This window comes from Centroberyx affinis, unplaced genomic scaffold (assembly GCF_046629955.1).
Source record: "Centroberyx affinis isolate AG114_WGS23_722 - 3 ecotype Tasmania unplaced genomic scaffold, CSIRO-AGI_Caff_v1 ptg000386l_1, whole genome shotgun sequence".
Classification (NCBI taxonomy): Eukaryota; Metazoa; Chordata; class Actinopteri; order Beryciformes; family Berycidae; genus Centroberyx; species Centroberyx affinis.
The window spans coordinates 1-17,131 of NW_027279054.1; the positions used below are offsets into that span (position 1 = coordinate 1).

A 17,131-nucleotide genomic window follows, 5' to 3' on the forward strand; every position below is an offset into this window, starting at 1 on the left:
TTAGCCTTCACACACTTCTCTGTGATTGGCTAACCATTCTGGTACTGGTTATGCTGTCCTGTGTGGCTGACCCCTCCCACCTGGCACCGCCTGGAGGAGAAAACAAACTCACATCCACAAACTCTGCGGTGAGTTTGAAGGCGGAGGTCTCGAAGCCGAGGTTCTTGGGCGAGCTGGACAGGATGAAACCGAAGTCAATGTGGATGATGTGGCCCTCGGCGTCCAATAGGATGTTCCCGTTGTGCCTGGATGGGTGGGGTGGGGGGTGGGGGGTCAAAGGTCAGGAAGAAATTAAAAAAGTTTGTGCTGATTTATAAAAAATGAAAGTATTGTGCTACATGATGTTATCACAGCAGCCTGCGGTGTGGGGCTGGAGGTTCAGACTGATGAAGAGGAGAAGAGTCACAACATTACTGTTAGCTTCAGTCCATCCAGACACCTGGACCAGCTGACTGAAGAACCTGGACCAGCTGACTGAAAGAACCTGGACCAGCTGACTGAAGAACCTGGACCGGCTGACTGAAAGAACCTGGACCAGCTGACTGAAAGAACCTGGACCGGCTGACTGAAAGAACCTGGACCGGCTGACTGAAAGAACCTGGACCGGCTGACTGAAACAACCTGGACCGGCTGACTGAAGAACCTGGACCGGCTGACTGAAACAACCTGGACCGGCTGACTGAAGAACCTGGACCGGCTGACTGAAAGAACCTGGACCAGCTGACTGAAAGAACCTGGACCAGCTGACTGAAAGAACCTGGACCAGCTGACTGAAAGAACCTTGATGTTTTCTTTTCTAACAGCAGATTGTTACTTAGTGATGATTTCTATACTCTAGTGATGACATCAGCAGAAGACGTGTTTTAAAAAGCATTTTAAAGTGAGTAACATGAAAGTACTCTGAGTTACTTTTAATAAAGACTTAGTAAAGTAACTAGTTACTATTGTAACCAGTTAGTTTCAAAGTAACTTTCCCCACACTGCCAGTCACAGACTGGACTAGTCTGGAGCAGCTGGGCCAGTGAGCCTGGGTCTGGGTGTGGGTGTGGGTCTGGGTCTGGGTGTGTGTGTGGGTCTGGGTCTGGGTCTGGTTCTGGGTCTGTGTGGGTCTGTGTGTGGGTCTGGGTGTGTGTGTGGGTCTGGTTCTGGGTCTGGGTGTGGGTGTGTGTGTGGGTCTGTGTGTGGGTCTGGGTGTGTGTGTGGGTCTGGGTGTGGGTCTGGGTGTGGGTGTGTGTGTGGGTCTGGGTGTGGTTCTGGGTCTGTGTTGGGGTCTGGGTGTGGGTCTGGGTCTGGGTGTGTGTGTGGGTCTGGGTCTGGGTGTGTGTGTGGGTCTGGGTGTGGGTCTGGGTGTGTGTGTGGGTCTGGGTGTGGGTCTGGGTCTGTGTGGGTCTGTGAGGGTCTGTGAGGGTCTGTGTGTGGGTCTGGGTGTGTGTGTGGGTCTGGGTCTGGTTCTGGGTCTGTGTGGGTCTGTGTGTGGGTCTGGGTGTGTGTGTGGGTCTGGGTGTGGTTCTGGGTCTGTGTGGGTCTGTGTGTGGGTCTGGGTGTGTGTGTGGGTCTGGGTCTGGTTCTGGGTCTGTGTGGGTCTGTGTGGGTCTGTGTGTGGGTCTGGGTGTGGGTCTGGGTCTGGGTGTGGTTCTGGGTGTGTGTGTGGGTCTGGGTGTGGGTCTGGGTCTGGGTGTGGGTCTGGGTGTGTGTGTGGGTCTGGGTGTGGGTCTGGGTCTGGGTGTGGGTCTGGGTGTGTGTGTGGGTCTGGTTCTGGGTCTGTGTGGGTCTGTGTGTGGGTGTGGGTGTGTGTGTGGGTCTGGTTCTGGGTGTGGGTCTGGGTGTGTGTGCAGAGGGTCAGAGTCTCACCGGTCCTTGACCTGCAGCAGGTAGCAGATCAGGCTGTACCCCGCACAGCTCTGGACGAAGCAGCGCTGGGCACAGAGGAAAGCCTCGGTGGTCTGGCTGCCGTGTTCCTGCAGCAGGTAGTCCAGCAGGGACAGCTGGCTGTTCTTCTTCACCTGGTGGATCGACACGGCATTCACCACCGGCTCTATCATCCCACTGTCTGAGGACAACACCAGGATCTTATAGGGCTTGATCCACAGAGGAACACGCTCCTGCTCCCAGATAGACTGGAGGGGGGGGGGGGGGGGAGGAGAGGAGAGGAAGAGAGAGGAGAGAGAGAGAGGAGAGGAAGAGAGAGAGAGGAGGAGAGGAGAGGAGAGAGGAGAGGAGAGGAGAGGAGGAGAGGAGAGGAGAGAGGAGGAGAGAGGAGAGGAGGAGAGAGGAGGAGAGGAGAGAGGAGGAGAGAGGAGAGAGGAGGAGAGGAGGAGAGGAGAAGAGAGAGAGGAGAGGAGGAGAGGAGAGAGGAGGAGAGAGGAGAGGAGGAGAGAGGAGAGGAGGAGAGGAGAGAGGAGGAGAGAGGAGAGAGGAGGAGAGGAGAGGGGAGAGGAGAGGAAGAGAGAGAGAGGAGGAGAGGAGAGGAGAGGAGGAGAGGAGAGGGGAGAGGAGGAGAAGAGAGGAGAGAGAGGAGAGGAAGAGGAGAAGAGGAGAGGAGAGGGGAGAGGAGGAGAAGAGAGAGAGGAGAGGAGAGGAAGAGAAAGAGAGAGAGAGGAGAGGAGAAGAGGAGAGGAGAGGGGAGAGGAGGAGAAGAGAGGAGAGGAGAGGAGAGGAAGAGAGAGAGAGGAGGAGAGGAGAGGAGAGGAGAGGAGAGGAGGAGAGGAGAGGGGAGAGGAGGAGAAGAGAGGAGAGAGAGGAGGAAGGAGAAGAGGAGAGGAGAGGAGAGGGGAGAGGAGGAGAAGAGAGGAGAGAGAGGAGAGGAGAAGAGGAGAGGAGAGGGGAGAGGAGGAGAAGAGAGAGAGGAGAGGAGGAAAGGAGAGGAGAGGAGAGGAGAGAGGAGAGAGAGGAGAGGAGAGAGGAGAGGAGGAAAGGAGAGGAAGAAAGAGGAGAGGAAACATTACTAATGGATTTCTTTCAGTTTTTCTACCATGACAGAAACTCCTAGAAAACAAAGTACAATCCCAGTATGAACAGCAGTGTGTGTTTAGCGTGTTTTAGCCGTGTGCCAGCAGGGCTGGGTACAGAAACCACTATGGCACCGGTTCCTATAGGACCGCCCTCTGAACCCACCGCACGCCGTGTGGAACGCTGCGTGTTCCTCTGCTGCTCTCCTCCCTGTCTCTGCTCCCTGTCTCTCCTCCCTGTCTCTCCTCCCTGTCTCTCCTCCCTGTCTCTCTTCCCTGTCTCTCCTCCCTGTCTCTCCTTCCATCTTCTGGTCCAAAGCCAAACAGCAGGTCCGCTCGTCAATGTCACATTTTGGTCGCTCAGCCAATCAGATAAAAGAGGCGGGTCATAAAAGTTCATACAAACTGTCAGTTATTTGTTAACATGTAACATGTGAAAAGTACATGAGAAGTCATTAAGGACAAATAGGTTTAGTTAGATTTAATAACTAGAATGTCATCATAAATATAAAGTGTTGATGATGTCAGGAGAGTCTTATTACAGAGAAGCAGACATGGATTCATTTCTGCTGAAGAACTGTTGAAGTGAAGAATCTGTAGAAGAGCAGAAGTCCCCCCCCCCCCCCCCCATGTCAGATACAACATATGGTGCCTAACAAAAGGAGATCAAAATAACAGCAAGTTTCCGACTTGCCAAGTTGTGCCGTTCTACAGTTTGTCCAGTAGGTGGCAGTGAGACTCCATCATGGATCCAGCAGCTGAGAAGCTACAACTAAAATGAACCTGCATGTTAAATGGATTAAAACAATAGTTTATAGATTATTTTCCCCCTCAGTGAAGAAGGTTTCCATCTTGATCCTTTCCTCCGCTCCGACTCGCTGGCGCCGCTCAACGTTTTTTTTCACCTTAGTTTCGCTCTTGTGATCTGATCCCAGGTCAGCCTGATCGTCACGTTACACGGCGCTTCCGTGTGTTTCTCGTCTCGTCACGCGATCGGAGCTGATCACGGGTCAGCTCCGATCCACTTGGGTTTTACACATAATGACAAACAGACCCGGGACCCGCGGTAATAGAACGGGACCCGACCCGGTTCCGATTGACCGTAATAAACCGTGGACCCGAACCCGTACGGGTCCCGGGTCGGGTCTCGGGTCCTAGGGTCCGGGTAGACCCGTGAAGACCTGTACCTTCAGGTGTCAGGATCAGTCCGGTCTCACCTGCAGCTGCTGCAGCACCTGGAAGGCCAGCAGCTCCTGCCTCAGGTCGTCTCCACACTTCACGATGACGGACAGCAGCCTCCAGGTGGGCATGTGACCGTACGGAGAACCTTCTCTGATCCGCCTGCGGGAGAACACAGGAACTCAGAGCCGCGGAACATACGGGAGAACCGCGGGAGAACCGCTCATTAAGAACACGGATAACGAGGGAATAAAACCTGAAAACACAACAGCCATAACTCAGGAAACAAGGATTATTTTAGGAGTTTGTCTGCAAAAATGTATTTGAGAATGGAATATTCACTCAGCCAGAAAAATGCAAAAATTATGTTCATCTTCCAGCTGAACAAAGATGAGTAACGAGCTGTAATCTAATTAAAAATAACATGAGAGTGTGTAATAAAATAATAATATGTGTGTGTGTGTGTGTGTCTGTGTGTGTGTGTGTGTGTGTGTGTGTGTGTGTCTTGTCTCTGTGTGTGTGTGTGTGTGTGTGTGTGTCTGTGTGTCTGTGTGTGTGTGTGTGTGTGTGTGTGTGTGTGTCTTGTCTCTGTGTGTGTGTGTGTGTGTCTTGTCTCTGTGTGTGTGTGTGTGTGTGTGTGTGTGTGTGTGTGTGTGTGTGTGTGTGTGTGTGTGTGTGTGTGTGTGTGTGTCTCCACCTACCGGACCTTCTCCTCCCAGGGCTCCTTCAGGGCGACGGCTGATGGATCCTCAGGATCTCTCTTGAAGGTGGTGGGAGTCTGAGCCAGCTGCTCCGAGAGACGCCGCCTGGCCACACACACACACACACAGAGACAAGACACACACACACACATACACACACACACACACACACAGAGACAAGACACACACACACACACACACACACACACAGAGACAAGACACACACACACACACACACACACACACACACACAGAGACAAGACACACACACACACAGAGACAAGACACACACACACACACACACACACACACAGAGACAAGACACACACACACACACAGACAAGACACACACACAAACTATCAGTGATTTTGTGTTCAGCTGTAATAAGGAATGATAAGAGGGGCTGCAGAGTGTTAACATGTTTTGTAGTGTGTGTGTGTGTGTGTGTGTGTGTGTGTGTGTGTGTGTGTGTGTGTGTGTGTGTGTGTGTGTGTGTGTGTGTGTGTGTGTGTGTGTGTGTGTGTGTGTAGACCTGATGTCTCCAGCAGCGATGAAGACAGGCTCTTTGCTCTCCAGACTGGTGATGCTGTCCACCGAGAACTGACTGATGTTGTCACAACTGTTGGTGTGAACCTCTGGAAGCTGGACAGAGACAGACAGAGTCAGGACAGACAGACAGACAGACAGAGAAGGACAGACAGACAGACAGACAGACAGACAGACAGAGACAGACAGAGACAAGACAGACAGAGACAGACAGAGACAAGACAGACAGAGACAGAAAGACAGAGTCAGGACAGAGAAACTTTCTGGGCAATCTAAATGGGCAACAGGAACCCAGTGAACCACAGGCTGAAACATGTCATCAGATGTTTTGTTGCATTAAAGGCAGAAAATCAGCTGAAATGTTTCTTAGAGTTTTCAGGCAATAAAACCAAATGTTTCAAGAATCTATTTTGATTTTTCCAAGCAACCGAGACGTTCCCGTGTGACCGGCAGCGACTGAGCCGACCGCGTCCACGTTGCCCATCGGCGTTGCCCCGGAAGTTGCCCGGGAAGTTGCCCGGGAAGTTGCCCCCACCTCGACCTGCAGCTCCCCGATGTCGTCCACGGACCAGGCCTCGTCGTCGTTGTCGTAGTTCGGGACGGTGGAGAAGCTCCCGGCCCGCTGCTCCGCCGTCATGCCGCAGTCCGGAAGGTTCTCCACGGACCGGGTGCTCCGGATCCGGTTCTCCGGGATCCGGACGGGAACGCTGGACGTCTCGAAGTTCTCGCACTCCAGAACCTCCACGTAGATCAGATAGGGAGCCTGCAGAGAGAGAACCCGCTCAAGAACTGACTCACAGCTGAGGAACCTGTCTTCCTCTGGAGGTTCTCCCTCCAGAGGAACATCCACCTGAAGCTGAGGAGGAACATCTCCACCTTCACAGTGTTGAGTAGAGCTGCACCTAACCTTTATTATCAATGTGGATTAATCTGTCGATTATTTTCTCGATTAATCGATTAGTTGTTTGATCTATAAAATGTGAGAAAATGGTGAAAATGTGGATCAGTGTTTCCCAAAGCCCAAGATGACGTCCTCAAATGTCTTGTTTTGTCCACAACCCAAAGATATTCAGTTTACTGTCATAGAGGAGGAAAGAAACCAGAAAATATTCACATTTAAGAAGCTGGAAGCAGAGAATTTTGACTTATTTTTCTTAAAAAATACTCAAACCCATTAATCCATTATCAAAATAGTTGGCGATTAATTTGATAGTTGACAACTAATCGATTAATCGTTGCAGCTCTAGTTACAGTAATCTGATTACTTTTTTCAGTACCAGTAGTGTAAGAGATTCAGTAATCACATTACAGTTACTAATCCCAGTAACGCTCTGAAACCTGAACCTCCTTCCTTAAATTTAAACGTTTTTTTTCTCCCAAACCGTCTGTTCCTCCTCTGTGTCTCACAGCAGGTCTGAGTCAGCTGTTCTGGAGGTGAGGGAGAGAAGCTTCCTGTTACTCTGAACTGATCCCAGTTCAGAGCAGAGAATAAGAGTGAGACATAATACCAGCCAACACAGCCTGTGTGTGTGTGTGTGTGTGTGTGTGTGTGTGTGTGTGTGTGTGTGTGTGTGTGTGTGTGCACCTTGTCTTTGGAGTTGAGCACCACAGCCTGTGTGTGTGGCACCCGGACCACATGGTGGTCGAAGGCGGCGGTGGGCAGCCAGACCCGGGCCGGCAGCTTGTGGTTGAGCAGCGACAGCTCTGAGATCAGCCGCTGGGTCTTCTGCTCCTTGGTGGGCAGGGTGGCCAGACGCTTCCCGATGCCCATCAGAGACTTCATGAACTCCCTCTGAGGAGTCAGACGCACCGGCTGCAACACACACCACAACACCGGGGGGGGGGGGGGGAGGAGGAGGAGGAGGAAGAGCAGTGTGACTGTTAGCAGGTCCAGTGTCTGCAGGATCAGATCAGATGTTAGCAGGTTTAGTTTAGTGAGCTGGAGCTGGGCGACAAACTGAAGATAGACTGTTTATATGGATGCTGGTGAATTTAGCATTTCTACACCTGGGTTAGAAAAATAAACAAATTATCATATCACTTATTGAGGTAAGAGTGGCAGTATGCAGTGATCCAGTCCATCGCCCAGCCTCAGTCTCACCAGACAGGATCAGTGGAGGTGTGGAGGTCTGGAGGTCTGGAGGTCTGGAGGTCTGAGGACAAACTTCACCTTCAGAAACAAACTGAACTCATGAAACCAGACTGAACTGAGCTGAGAGGGAAGACGATGTGATGAAGGAGACAGATTTTGACCCAATGCAAATCAGTTTCATCTTTCTGTCCCGTTCATTGAGTCTTGATTGATTGATGTCACCCAGAGCCTGCGGCTTCTGATTGGTCCACACAGAACAAAACAAAACAAGGACTGAGATCAACGAAGTCACAGTGAAGTCCGCAGACAGGCAGCTCGAGGAGAGAGATCCATGGTTTATGATCTATAATCTATTTATTGTTTTATTGAGCCGCACGCCTCGGACTTCACGCCGGAAAGTGAACCACAACCCAGAGCCTCCAAACAGACATCGTTTCCCAGAATGCACCATGGAAGAGCGTCAGAACAGGAAGCCGGTAAACTTACGGGACCAGCCTCAAACTGCGGACTGTCCGAGCTGGAGCTGCTGTCCTGGAGGGGTCGGGGTCAGGGGTCAGGGGTCAGGGGTCAGGGGTCAGGGGTCAATAACATTAATATGCATATATATTACTATACAGTGTGTTGGTTTATAGATTTAAACAAGCACAGATCCTGTTCAGACCCACAGGGCGTGTTCAGTTCAATTCAGCTGACTGAAGCACTGTGACAGTTAAGTGACCTAACAGCTTGTGTTGATAAGAGCTGCAGGAATAAACCTGCCTTCCCTACCACAAAAATAACATCACCTACTGCTAAAGTCTGTAGAGAAGAAGAAGAAGAAGAAGAAGAAGAGTGATCAGTTTCTGTCTCCATCCTGTTACTAACAGCAGAGCAGAGGGAGGAAGGTTCAGGTTCACAGCAGGAGGCTCAGTCTGTCTGCTGGTCACATGACAGACAGGATGTGTGACCTGTCTGGTCACATGACAGACAGGATGTGACACGTCCAGTCTGTCTGCTGGTCACATGACAGACAGGATGTGACACGTCCAGTCTGTCTGCTGGTCACATGACAGACAGGATGTGACACGTCCTCCCATCAGGAGCATCAGAGATCCATTTAGATCCATTTCTAAACACTGACCAACTTTTGATCCTGTGCCTCTGTATGGAAGCACTGCATCTCACAGTAGACGCCCTCTAGAGGCCAACTGAGGAAGTGACAGATGACTGACTGACCTGAATTATTAATGAATGTTCAGTGAGTGCAGTGTGTTGGTTTGATCTAAATTAGGGCCGAACAATTACTCAAAATTTTATGGAAATCGCAATATGGCCGACTGCAATTTTCAAATCTCAGGAGGCGCAATATTTGTTAAAGGTGAAATGTGTCAAAATAGCATTTTAAAGTAAATCTTGTGGTGCTGCAGAGATGTCCTGGCCTACACATCACACTCTACAGACTGAAGAAAACATCTTTGTTTGGTACAGGGTCCAGTGTGTTGGTCTGATCTAGATCAGGTCCAGGCGTGGGTGTGGTGTGATCTGGATCAGGTCCAGGTGTGGGTGTGATCTGGATCAGGTCCAGGTGTGGGTGTGATCTGGATCAGGTCCAGGTGTTAGTGTGATCTGGATCAGGTCCAGGTGTGGGTGTGGTGTGATCTGGATCAGGTCCAGGGCTTAGTGTGATCTGGATCAGGTCCAGGTGTTAGTTTGATCTGGATCAGGTCCAGGTGTGGGTGTGATCTGGATCAGGTCCAGGTGTGGGTGTGATCTGGATCAGGTCCAGGTGTTAGTGTGATCTGGATCAGGTCCAGGTGTGGGTGTGATCTGGATCAGGTCCAGGTGTGGGTGTGATCTGGATCAGGTCCAGGCGTGGGTGTGGTGTGATCTGGATCAGGTCCAGGTGTGGGTGCAGTACCTCGTCCTGGCTGCTCTCCACCTTGGGGTTGCTGGCGGTTCTCTTCAGGTTGCTGCTCAGGCTGATGCTCACGGTGGCGTCCGACTTGGAGCGCTGGTGGGTGCGTTTGGAGGGCGAGAGGCCGTGCTCGCCCGGGGCCCCGGGGCCGGCGGGGGGGGCGGGGCAGAAGGCCGTCAGGGCGGGGGGGTCCCGGCGGGCGCGGGGGCCCGACGGCTTCAGCTCGTCGGACAGGATGAGCTTCCTCAGCTTGGTGCCGCGAGAGTGACGCTGAGTGGAGATGTGCATGTCGGAGGAGTAGGCTCCCAGGAGCCAGGCGCACTGCAGGGAGAACCAGATGCTCTGCCTGCAGCGGTGCACCTGGACCACAACAACAACAACAACAACAACAACAACAACAACAACACAGTCAGGACACACTGTTTCCCCACAGAGACACGGGACAGCAGGACACACTGCTCTGTCCTGTCAACAAACAAATACTGAACCTCTGAGTAGGGCTGTCACATGACCGCAGTACAGTACTGCAGTACTGCAGTACTGCAGTACTGCTCTATAGTACTGCAGTACTGCTCTATAGACAAGCAACCGCCACAACCGCACTATGTTCACGTTTTTTCTTTTTGTCATGAAGCTAGGCACTTCTTGTTTTACACTTCGATGCGTGTGTATTGAATGTTGAAGAGAGACAGACAGACAGACAGGCAGACAGACAGGCAGACCCCCCCCCCCCCCCCTCACCACGTATGGCTTGATGGCGTCCCCCACGTCTTCGTCCATGTGGATGTACATGTTGAGCAGCTGTGGCAGGTAGAAGTCGACGTCTTCGTGTCTGAAGCTGAACAGCCGGTTCCCGATGTACGCCTGGACGCCCGGCTCCTTGGAGTTGTGCAGGTAGGAGATCGCCATGGAAACGTCGAACAGCTTGGACTCGAACAGGCGGAGCAGCCACGACTGTTTGGAGGGGTTGTGCCGCTGCCGCCGCCGGGCGCTCTTCACCGAGCCGGGGGCGGGGCCCTCGGGGTCGTCCTCCCCGTGGATCTTGGGCGGTTTGACCCCGGGGTCGAGGCCGGCGGCGGGGGGAGCGACCGCGGGGGCGGGGGCGGCGGCGGCAGGGGCGGGGGCGGGGGCGGGGGCGGCGTCAGGCTCGGGGTCGGGCTCCGCCCCGTCGGCCTCGCCGTCCGTCTGCCGCAGCTTGACCTTCTGCAGGACCTCCTGACAAGCCCGCCGCGCCACCTCGGCGTCGATGAGCAGGCCGAGCTCGCCCGCCCCCTCGCCCGCTCCCTCGCCCCCCCCCTCGCCCGCCACCTCGCCCCCCCCCTCGCCCGCTCCCTCGCCCTCGCTGATGACACCCAGCGGCGGCGTGGAGGGAGGGGGGGCGAGGCCCGGGCTGGGCGTCCGGACGGGCCGGGGGGGGCCGGAGGAAGGGGTGGAGGGGAGGGACAGAGAGGGGGAGGAGGTGATGGAGATGGAGGGGGAGGGGGAAGGGGAGGGGGAGGGGGAGGGGGAGCGGGGGGGAGACAGATCCGGTTCGGTGTCCTCCATCATGGCCGCTGTAACGCTCCGGCCCGCCTCCGCTGAAACACACAGAGAGAGAAGAGGCGGAGTCAGAGGACCGGTCTGATCTGCTGAGTCAGCTCAACACTGCAGAACCTGAACCATCAATAATCCTGATATCAATATCTACAGATATCTGCTAACATACAGAAACTCACATTCATCAAACTGATGCTCGTCTCATTTAACTGTTTCAGAGTTTAGTTTGTTTGTTTGTCAGCAGGATTACAGAAAACCTACTGGCCTGATTTTCATGAAACTTGGTGGAAGGGTGCAGCATGGACCAAGGAAGAACCCATTAGATTTTGGAGCGGATCCGGATCTGACTCACAAACAAGCGAGTGGCCTTGGTGGAGGTCTACGCTCTCTGAGTGCTCTGCTAGTTTTTATCTTTTTCTCATTAATTGAATTCAGCAGCAGTTGCACTGTGAGGATCCTCCATGTTGGATCAGTCAGCAGATCACAAGACCCAACAGACAGACAGACAGACAGACAGACAGTCTGAGACAGACAGACAGCCCCCCCCCCCCCCCTCCCTCAGCTCTGTCATGTCATGCAGACAGACAGGCCGTTAATCCCACTGAGCAGATTATCACAACACTGAGACACTGGGACACTGAGACACTGAAATTGGGACACTGAGACACTGGGACACTGAAACTGAGACACTGGGACACTGAAACTGAGACACTGGGACACTGAGACACTGGGACACTGAGACACTGAAACAATGGGACACTGAAACTGAGACACTGGGACACTGAAACACTGAAACTGAGACACTGGGACATTGAAACTGAGACACTGGGACACTGAAACACTGGGACACTGAAACTGAGACACTGGGACACTGAAACTGAGACACTGGGACACTGAGACACTGGGACACTGAAACTGAGACACTGGGACACTGAAACACTGGGACACTGAGACACTGGGACACTGGGACACTGAGACACTGGGACACTGGGACACTGGGACACTGAGACACTGGGACACTGAAACTGAGACACTGGGACACTGAAACAATGGGACACTGAAACTGAGACGCTGGGACACTGAAACTGAGACACTGGGACACTGAAACACTGGGACACTGAAACTGAGACACTGGGACACTGAAACTGAGACACTGGGACACTGAAACACTGGGACACTGAAACTGAGACACTGGGACACTGAAACTGAGACACTGGGACACTGAGACACTGGGACACTGAAACTGAGACACTGGGACACTGAAACAGACACTGGGACACTGAAACACTGGGACACTGAAACTGAGACACTGGGACACTGAAACTGAGACACTGGGACACTGAAACACTGGGACACTGAAACTGAGACACTGGGACACTGAAACTGAGACACTGGGACACTGAAATTGAGACACTGAGACACTGGGACACTGAAATTGAGACACTGAGACACTGAAACACTGGGACACTGAAACTGAGACACTGGGACACTGAAACACTGGGACACTGGGACACTGGGACACTGAAACTGAGACACTGGGACACTGAAACTGAGACACTGGGACACTGAGACACTGAAACAATGGGACACTGAGACACTGGGACACTGAGACACTGGGACACTGGGACACTGGGACACTGAAACTTAGACGCTGGGACACTGAAACTGAGACACTGGGACACTGAGACACTGGGACACTGAAACTGAGACACTGGGACACTGAGACACTGGGACACTGAAATTGAGACACTGAGACACTGGGACACTGAAATTGAGACACTGAGACACTGGAACACTGAAACTGAGACACTGGGACACTGAAACACTGGGACACTGAGACACTGGGACACTGGGACACTGAAACTGAGACACTGGGACACTGAAACACTGGGACACTGAAACTGGGACACTGAAACTGAGACACTGGGACACTGAAACTGAGACACTGGAACAATGGGACACTGAAACTGAGACACTGGGACACTGAAACTGAGACGCTGGGACATTGAAACTGAGACACTGGGACACTGAAACACTGGGACACTGAAACTGAGATACTGGGACACTGAGACACTGGGACACTGAAACTGAGACACTGGGACACTGATACTGAGACACTGGAACACTGGGACACTGAAACTGAGACACTGGGACACTGGGACACTGAGACTGAAACTGAGACACTGGGACACTGAAACTGAGACACTGGGACACTGATACTGAGACACTGGAACACTGGGACACTGAGACACTGGGACACTGAAACTGAGACACTGGGACACTGAGACTGAAACTGAGACACTGGGACACTGAAACTGAGACACTGGGACACTGAGACACTGGGACACTGAAACTGAGACACTGGGACACTGATACTGAGACACTGGGACACTGGGACACTGAAACTGTGACACTGGGACACTGGGACTGAAACTGAGACACTGGGACACTGAGACTGAGACACTGGGACACTGGGACACTGGGACACTGGGACACTGGGACACTGGGACACTGAGACACTGGGACACTGAAACTGAGACACTGGGACACTGGGAGACTGAGACACTGGGACACTGGGATACTGGAAGACTGAGACACTGGGACACTGAGACACTGGGACTGAGACACTGGGACACTGACAGACTGAGACACTGGGAGACTGAGACAGAGACACTGGGAGACTGAGACACTGAGACACTGGGACACTGGGAGACTGAGACACTGAGACACTGGGACACTGGGAGACTGAGACACTGGGACTGAGACACTGGGACACTGAGACTGAGACACTGGGACTGAGACACTGAGAGACTGAGACACTGAGACACTGGGACTGAGACACTGGGACACTGGGACTGAGACACTGAGAGACTGAGACACTGGGACACAGAGACACAGACACTGAGACTGGGACACTGAGAGACTGGGACTGAGACACTGAGACTGAGACAGGGACACTAGGACACTGGCTGGGACACTGAGCCTATTGACTTAAACCTGGAGGGGGGGGGTGAAGAGAAGAGGAACAGATGAAGGAAAACAGGAAGGGAAACAGAGAAGCTCACAGACAGATCCACACTGACTTTTAAAAGAGTTTACAGCCAGAAGGCAAAGTGGCATGAAATCACACAGAGATGAAACTTCACATTACAGTGTGTGTGTGTGTGTGTGTGTGTGTGTGTGTGTGTGTGTGTGTGTGTGTGTGTGTGTGTGGCCACGGACGTTACACAATATATAGTAACTCCAACTGTCCAAGACAGCTGAGCAGCAGGAACACAGCCGGACTGCAGGAGGAAGAGGAAGCTGCTTCCTCCTGACAGACAGGGAGAGAGACAGACAGAGAGAGAGAGACAGGCAGGGAGAGAGACAGACAGAGAGAGAGAGAGAGACAGGCAGAGAAAGAGACAGACAGAGAGAGAGAGAGAGACAGGCAGAGAGAGAGAGAGAGAGAGAGAGAGAGAGAGAGAGAGAGGCAGAGAGAGAGAGAGAGAGAGAGAGAGAGAGAGAGAGAGAGAGAGAGAGAGAGAGAGAGAGAAGAGAGAGAGAGAGAGAGAGAGAGAGAGAGAGGCAGAGAAAGAGACAGACAGAGAGAGAGAGACAGGCAGAGAAAGAGAGAGACAGAGAGAGAGAGAGAGAGAGAGAGACAGGCAGACAGACAGAAAGAGACAGACAGCACATGGCCTGGCCAGATAACAAAAGCCTCTGTGTCTCCCCATCACAATGACACAGCTTCAGGCCTGTGTGTGTGTGTGTGTGTGTGTGTGTGTGTGTGTGTGTGTGTGTGTGTGTGTGTGTGTGTGTGTGTGTTACCCAGAACAGAGCGGGACAGATCGGGCTGGATGGACACCGCCCGCCGCCCCTCACCCTCAGCACCGCTGCTGCTGCTGGTTAGCCAACTGTGCTAACTTTATGCTAGTTAACATCAAGTTAGCATCAACTGAACTAGCAGCAGCGCTGTGTAGCTGCGGAACCTGAGCTCCACACAGCGTGAGGGGAACAGACAGACAGACAGACAGACAGCAGACAGACAGGCAGACAGACAGCAGACAGACAGACAGACAGCTAGCTGCAGGACTGACTGAGCAAACTGAATCAGACACACTCATGTAGCACCACAGCTAACTAGACTAGCTACAGCTACAGCTACAGATTAGCATCGTGAGATAGTTAGCTTCGGAGCTTCGTGGCGTCTGTCTATAAATCCCCCTGACGGGCAGCTAGCTTCACCGCACCGCTGCTCTGACTCTGTCCTGCAGCTAGCCTGGCTCCGTGTCCAGCCGTTTACTCCAGTCTGATTCAAACAGTTAGTATTAGCATCAGCTAGCTAGAAGGCCAACTGTTGCTAACTTAGCTCAGCTGTTTGTTTGATCGCAAGCTAAGCTAACGTTAGCATCAGCGTTACAAGTCAGTGTGAGCCGGGTGTCCGCTCCGGTCCCGTCTGTTTACAGCAGACAGACCGTCAGTAGGAACCGGTCGGTCGTACCTGAGAAGAGTTTGTCGGTTGTGAAATGTTCCGTTATGTCCAGCTTCTCTCCTCCATGGATGAAAGTCTTCTCATCTCATCCGAGCTTACTGAGAGCAGCCTGGGTTTAGCTGTCCGTCCACTGCCTGAATACATCTAAAACTTAAACCCCTCTTTGTACCACAGGCTTCATAATAACACATACAATATAAAAGTTTGTGTCCTTGCCAATACTAAAAGTGATAATTAAATAACAGATTACGTTAAATTCCTCATGTAACTAATTTAATATTTTATAAACAGGCGACCGGTGTGGCAGCCTTGAAACTAAAGCCCGTGTTTTAAAGAGACTCTCGTCACGTCAGATTCTACTCAAACATCTACTTTAACAAGCAGGTTAATACATCCTTGCGTATCGGCAAATGTTCTTCGAGTTATTATAGTGTTCTGGTAAATTCGGCGTGTAGATATTCCACCAAGCTGCACTTTATGTCAGTAAAATATCAACTTTTAGAATCGGTTCACCCGGTTCGCTGCCGCCCCGCGGTGTGTTTTCGTGGACGTTTTAACAGAGAACCAGCTCTAAAAGTTGATATTTTATTAGAATAAGTGTTTCGCGTGTACCGTGTCTCGCCGAATTGAAGAATGTCTGCTAATAATTCTTAAAATGTGTTAAGATATGTTCTGCTAGGTATGAAGAAGGACAGATTAAACTGACAGACTTTTTGACGCGTTTGGCGTGACCGGTATCAGGGCCAAAACCAGCCAAGTAATGAGTGTGCCTTATCAATAGGTTTTGGTAATAAATGTATTTTGATTTATACATTATATACCTGTATTGTTATAAGTTATGGGAACATAGGCTACACCCATAACTATATACTGAGATGAGCCAGTTCATGCTTTGATCTGTGAAAACCTGCTTAAACCTTTTTTATTTGCCGAGTCAGACTGACTGCTCCTACACATGGGAATGTGACTTGTGCGTCACATTTTGATAGAAAGAACATTATATTATGTAGTATGAGCCTGGTTTGGGCGGTAGGTGGCGCTGTAGAATAAAAGACCGACTGAAAATGTGTCAGGAGGATTCAGTGATGTACGGAAGCATAATGCGTTCACTTGAGAAAAAAAATTGCCCTGTTTTTCTGAATTAATGAGATATCTCAAAATCCCAAGAGAAGCTCTCATTCCTACTTGAGAGCTGGACTTCATGGAAGCAAACATGTCCGCCTGTTTAGTTTAATCCAGTTTTATTTTGCTTTTGGTTTGAAACATTGGGAGACACTCATGTCTTTAAGTAATATAGATCAGTGGTTCTCAACGTGGGGTCCGGGGACCACCAGCGGTCCTTGAGGTGGTTCCAGTGGGTCCCCAGCAAATTGATGAATTATTAAACTTCAGCATTATTTCATTTACAAGAAGTTAACACAATTAGAGAATGTAGAAGAATGATTGTTCTGATCATAGTTTCTCTGTTATCTCTCTACCTGCAATACAGACAGTCATGGAGTTCTGGACAAAATCATATCTGACAATAAAAATATTCTCAGATTTGGATCATCATCAAATGGGGCCTGTGGCTCTGATGTGGACTAAATTGGGGTCCTTGATATGAAAAAGGTTGAGAATCACTGATACAGATGGTTTTGTAACCGTAGGCTGCTCCATGCAGGTGAGAGCTGCTCACAGGATTTTGAGGTTTCTCATTAATTCAGAAAAACAGCAGAATTTTTTTTTTCCATGAGAACATTTCTTAGAATTCTTTTTTT

At 51.3% G+C, this 17,131-nt stretch overlaps 1 protein-coding gene across 1 annotated transcript; it reads right to left on the reverse strand.

Annotated features, from left to right (window-relative positions):
- Positions 1-112: 112 nt before the first annotated feature.
- pi4kb (phosphatidylinositol 4-kinase, catalytic, beta) lies at positions 113-10,909 on the reverse strand (the record flags this gene model as incomplete). Its single annotated transcript, XM_071515967.1, has 10 exons — positions 10,103-10,909; positions 9,365-9,721; positions 7,954-7,998; positions 6,961-7,188; positions 5,911-6,138; positions 5,362-5,471; positions 4,829-4,933; positions 4,166-4,289; positions 1,852-2,117; positions 113-245 (listed from the first exon to the last, which is right to left on the reverse strand). Coding segments are annotated over exons 1-10 (2,403 nt in total), but the record flags the coding sequence as incomplete, so codon positions are not given.
- Between the last annotated feature and the right edge of the window lie 6,222 nt (positions 10,910-17,131).